The sequence below is a fragment of the Cebus imitator genome, unplaced genomic scaffold (genome assembly GCF_001604975.1).
Source record: "Cebus imitator isolate Cc_AM_T3 unplaced genomic scaffold, Cebus_imitator-1.0 Scaffold449, whole genome shotgun sequence".
Classification (NCBI taxonomy): domain Eukaryota; kingdom Metazoa; phylum Chordata; class Mammalia; order Primates; family Cebidae; genus Cebus; species Cebus imitator.
In genome coordinates this window covers 2,679,389-2,685,894 of record NW_016107764.1, presented here as the reverse complement: position 1 = coordinate 2,685,894, position 6,506 = coordinate 2,679,389, and the positions used below count along the sequence as shown (strand labels likewise).

At 62.8% G+C, this 6,506-nt stretch overlaps 1 protein-coding gene across 2 annotated transcripts in view; it reads left to right on the top strand.

Moving 5' to 3' along the window:
• Window positions 1–6,506, top strand: part of PARP10 (poly(ADP-ribose) polymerase family member 10) — a 15,024-nt gene that overhangs the window by 3,257 nt on the left and 5,261 nt on the right. Inside the window, exons 2-11 of one of the 2 annotated variants that reach the window (XM_037732447.1) lie at window positions 1,455–1,510; window positions 1,629–1,807; window positions 1,887–2,141; window positions 2,214–2,450; window positions 2,533–2,956; window positions 3,086–3,365; window positions 3,478–3,699; window positions 3,805–3,901; window positions 4,098–4,739; window positions 4,836–4,969. In XM_037732447.1, coding sequence (XP_037588375.1) covers window positions 1,636–1,807; window positions 1,887–2,141; window positions 2,214–2,450; window positions 2,533–2,956; window positions 3,086–3,365; window positions 3,478–3,699; window positions 3,805–3,901; window positions 4,098–4,739; window positions 4,836–4,969 — 2,463 coding nt within the window. In that variant the 5' untranslated portion in view covers window positions 1,455–1,510; window positions 1,629–1,635. Of the gene's footprint in view, window positions 1–1,454; window positions 1,511–1,628; window positions 1,808–1,886; window positions 2,142–2,213; window positions 2,451–2,532; window positions 3,366–3,477; window positions 3,700–3,804; window positions 3,902–4,097; window positions 4,740–4,835; window positions 4,970–6,506 lie in introns of both variants that reach the window. The other variant, XM_037732446.1, reaches the window with a different exon arrangement.

Sequence of the window (6,506 nt, the reverse complement as noted above, 5' to 3'; positions counted from 1 at the left end):
TTTTTCTCTTTTTTTGGAGACAATCTTACTCTGTTGCCCAGGCTGGAGTGCAGTGGCATAACCTCAGCTCAATGCAACCTCCGTCTTCCAGGTTCAAGTGATTCTCCTGCCTCAGTGTTCCCGAGTAGCTGAGATTACAGGTGCACACCATCATGCCCAGCTAATTTTTGTATTTTTAGTACAGACGGGTTTCACCATGTTGGCTAGACTGGCATCAAACTCCTGACCTCAAGTGATCCGCCTGCTTCAGCCTCCCAAGGTGCTGGGATTACAGGCATGAGTCACCGCGCCCGGTCCCCAGGACTTTGGTTTTTACTGTTGCTGATGCTGGGAGCTGTCACTTTACAAGGCCCACCCTGACCCCTCTGTTGAGGACCCACCGTGGGAGTGGCAGACAGAGACTAGTTAAGAGGTTAGTGTAGATACCTAGCATGAGATGCTGGAGGCTGGGGCCAGGGTCGGGGCAGCAGAGGTGCTGCCTGTTCAGGGCTAGGAGTGCAGGCTGGCCAGGGCCTCAGCCCCTGGAGGGAGGAATAGCAGGGGTGAGGCTGGGTTTTAGTGGGCTGAGGGTGAGTGGGAAGTGGGGGATGGAGAGCAGTAGTGGGCACAGCTCTTTGAGAGGCTGGAAGCAAACGGTGCTTGGGTGATGTGGGGGGCTTGTGGCAAGTGGGAGTGTGGATTCTGAAGGCACCGGCCAGGTGTGAGGCCTGGAGCTGCTGTGAGCCTGTCTGTACCTTCGTTTCCCCTTCTGTGGTGAGGATTAGTGGCAGCAAGGAATGCAGTGGTGCCGTCACCCTGTCACCTTCTGGGGTTACTTGTGACGATGCCAGTGATGGTGTGAGATGAGGCGGTGCAGGCGGGGGAGAAAGCTGCAGGAATGGCCAGGCAGGACCCGAGGCCGGAGGGAGGCTGTGCTGGGATCCACGCTCTTGAAAATCAAGGGTGGGGAGCTTCCTGTGCTCTGCACCTGACAGGTGTGAGGGACCAGGAGCAGGGTTGAGAAGTTCCCTGGTGGCGTTGAAGGCCAGCCTCGGCTGGGGCTGGGCCCGGAGATCCGGTACTTTGTGGGCAGAAGGTCTTATGGACACAGAGGCTTGGAGATCCTGAGTGAGGGGCAGTGACTCAGGCCCCTTGGTGGATTTAGTGGGGAGAGTGATTGGCCACTTTCCTGCCATGGAGGCCAGGGGAGTGGAGGTCCACCAGAGGACACTCATGTCCACCCTGCCAGCCAGGGTCTGGAGTGGGCCAGATGGGGCCAGTGGGCTGGGCTGGGCTGTCTGGAGGGTCCCCAGGGGTTTAACCTGGCCAACACCTCCTGGTCAGCTGGGGGTTGGGGCTGCAGCAGGAGAAGAAGCATTTGAGCCCCAGTACCCAGGCCTGAGCCAGGGCCCAGCTGCTCCCTCCCTCCCTCCCCCCGGCTTTCAGTTTCACTTTTGTTTTCCTGTACCGTGCAGAGTTAGGCTTGCCGAGGGGCAGGCGAGGGAGTCCTGGCTGAGCCCATGGGCTGAAGGTACTGCGTGTGGGGCCATCCATAATGGGGGAGCGTTGAGGGCACACCTCAGAGGGGCCTGGGAGGGGTAGGACGGGTGGAGTGGGCTGCTCCTCTACCCACCTGATGCCCCATCTAGGGTTGCAATGGCGGAGGCAGAGGCGGGGGTGGCAGTGGAGATCCGTGGACTGTCCCCTGCTGTGCCAGACGAGCTGCTCACGCTCTACTTTGAGAACCGCCGACGCTCTGGAGGGGGACCTGTGTTGAGCTGGCAGAGACTGGGCTGTGGGGGTATCCTCACCTTCAGAGAGCCTGCAGGTGAGCGGGATGGCTGAAGGGGCAGCCTGGGTGCCCTGATGTTCTGATGCCTGACGTCTTGCCCCGTTCCTGCCCTCAGATGCGGAGAGGGTCTTGGCCCGGGCAGGTCATGAACTACATGGTGTCCAGCTGAGCCTGCGGCCAGCTCCCCCACGAGCCCCTGCACGCCTGCTGCTCCAGGGACTGCCCCCTGGCACTGCACCCCACCTCCTGGAGCAGCATGTCCAGGTCTTGCTTCAGGCCTCGGGGCTCCCAGTGCAGCCCTGCCGTGCCCTGGCCAGCCCCCGGCCAGACCGGGCTCTGGTCCAGTTGCTGAAGCCCCTTTCTGAGACAGGTGAGAGGCGGGGTGGGGGCTGAGGTTCTGGCTAGGGAAGGTGCCCTGAGCTGACCTGCATATTCCCCACAGATGTCCGTGTCCTGGAGGAGCAGGCCCAGAATCTGGGCCTGGAGGGGGCCTTGGTGTCTCTGGCCCGGGTGCCCCAGGCCCGGGCGGTGCGTGTGGTGGGGGACGGTGCCTCTGTGGATCTGCTGCTGCTAGAGCTGTACCTGGAAAACGAGCGTCGCAGTGGCGGGGGGCCCCTGGAGGGCCTGCGACGCCTGCCCGGGCCCCTGGGCACTGTTGCCTCCTTCCAAGAGTGGCAAGGTGAGTGAGATGGGGCAGACTCAGCCGACCCTCCCTCTCCTGCAGAAATCTGAAGGCTTTCTGTCCTTTCCCTTCCTCCAAGTGGCAGAACGAGTGCTGCAGCAGGAACACCGGCTAGAGGGCTCAGAGCTGAGCCTTGTCCCCCACTATGAGGCCCTGGAGCCCGAGGAGCTGGCTGAGAACACCCGTGGAGGGGACTACCCGTCCACCCTGGGGCATTCGGCCATGGAGCATGCCCTCCTGAGGACCGGAGGGCTGGCGACAGCTCTGCAGGGTACAGAGACTGTGACAGTGAGCTCTGGCGAGGAACCAGGGCAGTCAGGGGCCTCTCTGAGGACAGGTCCCATGGGGTCTCTGGAAAAGGCAGAGCCGGTTGGCTCGAAGCCCGTGGGGTCTCTGGAACATGAAGGGCTGGTAATCCTGAGGCCTGTGGGGTTACAGGAACAGGAGGGGCCCATGAGCCTGGGGCCTGTGGGGTGTGCAGGCCTGCTGGAGATCTCTAAGGGGTCGCTGGGGCAGGAAGGTCTGGTGGAGATTGCCATGGATTCACCAGGGCAGGAGGGGCTGGTGGGTCCCCCGGAGATCGCCGTGGGGTCTCTGGAGCAGGCGGGGCCCGTGAGCCCAGGGCATGTGAGGCTTTTGGGGCAGGAGGGCCTGGTGGAGATTGCCATGGATTCACCAGGGCAGGAGGGGCTGGTGGGTCCCCCGGAGATCGCCGTGGGGTCTCTGGAGCAGGCGGGGCCCGTGAGCCCAGGGCATGTGAGGCTTTTGGGGCAGGAGGGCCTGGTGGAGACAGTGCTGTCGATGGAGCCAGGCGCGATGCGCTTCCTGCAGCTGTATCATGAGGACCTTCTTGCGGGCCTGGGAGACGTTGCTCTCTTCCCACTTGAAGGATCAGATGTGACTGGCTTTCGGGTGAGTGACCCCTCAGGACTCCTAACCTTCACCCCACTCCTCCGACTGGGTACTCAGAGTGCCTTTCCTGTGCTCTAAACCTGCAAACCGCCCTTCTGCCATGGCCCTGCAGCTGTGCGGAGCCCAGGCCTCCTGCCAGGCGGCTGAGGAGTTTCTGCAGAGCCTGCTGGGCAGCATTAGCTGCCATGTGCTACACCTGGAGCACCCGGGCAGCACCAGGTTTCTCCTGGGCCCAGAAGGGCAGCGCCTGCTCCGTGGGCTGGAGGCTCAGTTCCAGTGTGTCTTTGGGACAGAGCGCCTGGCCACAGCCACCTTAGACACAGGCCTTGAAGAGGTAGAGATGGAGTCCCACCCCTGCCCTCCCCTTTCTTACGCCTCTGCCCCAGGCCTCCTCTGCCCTTGTCCAGAGGCCGGTGGCCCTGATATCCTCTCCCTACAGGTGGACTCTACTGAGGCCCTCCCGCTGCTCCCTGGCCATGCCCACGCCCTGTGGGCCCCGGACAGTACAGGCAGTGACCAGGAGGATGTGAGCCTGGGTAGGGCTACCTGGGAGCCCGCAGCCCATCCTGTGGCCCTCTCGTGACCTCACCCCTGCCCTGCTCTATGCTCCCATCTGTCTAATGACCCATCTTAGGCCCACCCTGTCACCCCCTAAACTCATTCCCCATCTTTCACCCATTCCAACTCCTCCTGGGCCCAGCCCCTGACCCAGTGGCCTCTCCCTGCTCCCAGAGGAGGTCCGAGAACTGCTAGCCACCCTGGAGGGCCTAGACGTTGATGGGGAGAACCAGCTGCCTCCAGATCTGGAGGAGGAGAAGCCTCAGGAGCACCCGGAGGAGGAGGCGACCCCAGGGCCTGAGGAGGATGAGCCTGCGGCCCCCAGCACTGGGGCCCCGAGGCGGCTGGAGGAGGAGGCTGCGCTGCAGCTGGCGCTCCACCGGTCACTGGAGCCTCAGGGCCAGGTGGCTGAGCAGGAGGCTGCTGCCCTGCGGCAAGCCCTAGCTCTGTCCCTGCTGGAGCAGCTTCCATTGGAGGCAGGAGACCCCCCAGATGGGGGAAGTGATGGCAGGGCCCAGCTGGTGGTGCACTCGGCCTTTGAGCAGGATGTGGAGGAGCTGGACCAGGCGCTCAAGGCTGCCTTGGAGGCCCACCTTCAGGAGGAGACGGTGGGGCCCTGGCGCCGCACACTGCCCGCAGAGCTGTGCGCTCGCCTGGAGCGATGCCATGGTGTGAGCGTTGCCCTGCGTGGTGACTGCACCATCCTCCGTGGCTTCGGGGCCCACCCTGCCCGTGCTGCCCGCCACTTGGCAGCACTTCTGGCTGGCCCCTGGGATCACAGTTTGGCCTTTCCCTTGGCAGCTCCAGGCCCTACCTGTGAGTCTACATCCTGGACTGAGAGACGGTGGGATGGGCTGGCTAGCGGGGGCTAGTGCCTCAGGCACGGCGCTGACCTCCTTTTCCCCACGTCAGTGGTGGAGCAGACGCTGGAGGCGCCCTGGAACAAGCTGGAGTGTCTGGCAGAGAGCACCGGGGAGTTCCGGGAGGTGGTGCGGTCCTTCTACGACACCCTGGACGCCGCCCGCAGCAGCATCCACGTCGTTCGCGTGAGTCCCTGCGCTGTCCCTCTGGCCCGTGGCATCCTGGGCTTCTGCACCATCAGCACTGTGCAGTCTGTGGCCTGTCCTCTGGCCTACATCAAGGTCAGCTGACCAAGAGCTGACAGGCTCCCAGCCCTGGTCCCTGCCCAGAGGGCATTCACAAAGTAGGGACAGAGGAAGGAACAGAGGTTGGGGGGCCCTGGGATCTGACAGGCTTGAGTGAGGGTCCCCAGTCTGCTACTCCTGGCTGGGTCACCAGGGACTACGGGACCAGCTCCATGCCTCAGTTTCCTTTTTTGGAGCATGGGGCAGTGATGCCATCTCGTGGCCATTGTGAGAATTACGCATTCCACAAACGTGCCTCGTGCTGTTCTGGGCGCTCTTCTGCCTCCACAGAGGGCAGCTGCCGCAGCGCAAGGCCCTGGCAGCCTCCTCCTGTGTTCTTACTTGCTGCACTTGGCAACCCTGGGCATGAGCACATTTCAGAAAAGTCTGGGAACAGTTGGTTGGGAGCCAGAGTTTTTGGTTCCTTCACCACCCCAGACAAGTGAAGGGAGAGGAGGCTAAGAAGGAGGAACAAGGGAGGGCAGGGAAGCATGAGTGCGTGGGGTCACAGAGGCAGCGGGGTCAGCAGAGGCAGCGGGGTCACCAAGGCAGTGCGGTCACGGAGGGAGCGGGGTCACTGAGGCAGCGGGGTCACGGAGGCAGCGGGGTCACCGAGGCAGCGGGGTCACGGAGGCAGCGGGGTCACTGAGGCAGTGCGGTCACGGAGGGAGCGGGGTCACGGAGGCAGGTGGGGTGATGGAGGAAGTGGGGTCACCGAGGCAGTGGGGTCACGGAGGCAGTGGGGTCACGGAGGCAGTGGGGACACCAAGGCAGTGGCGTCAGCAGAGGCAGTGGCGTCACCGAGGCAGGGGGGTCACTGAGGCAGTGAGGTCACGGAGGCAGTGGGGTCACCGAGGCAGTGGGGTCACCGAGGCAGTGGGGTCACGGAGGCAGTGGTGGCCAGAGGGCAGTGGGGTCACAGCATCAGTCCTGCCTGAAGGAAGGACTAGGGAGGGAGGGTAGGTCGAGCTGGTCTGCTGGTGAATTAGGGTCAGGTGGGGGCAAAGAGGAAATGGAGGTGAGGGAAGGGGCAGCTCTGGAAATAAGCTGGCCACAGAGGAAGGAGTGATGGGAAAGAGGGTTTCCAGCTCAGAAGACTCATGCTCATAGCTGAGGAGAAGGAATCAGAGAGGGTTGGCTGCAGACAGGTGAGAAGGAAGGGACACTAGAGAGCTGGGGTCACTGTGCTGGGGACACTGGGCAGGGCACTCTCAATTCTTGATGCTCAAGTTGCCAGGAGCATCACCCTCCACCAGGAGCTGGTCAGAAATGCAGAAAGAACCTCTGGTTGTCGCCAGACCTGACCACCACCACCGCCACCATCACACCATCACCATGACCTTCACTAGTCACTGTCATCACCACCATCACCACCACCACCATCACCACCACCATCACCTTCACCACTCACTATCACCACCACCACCACCATCACCAT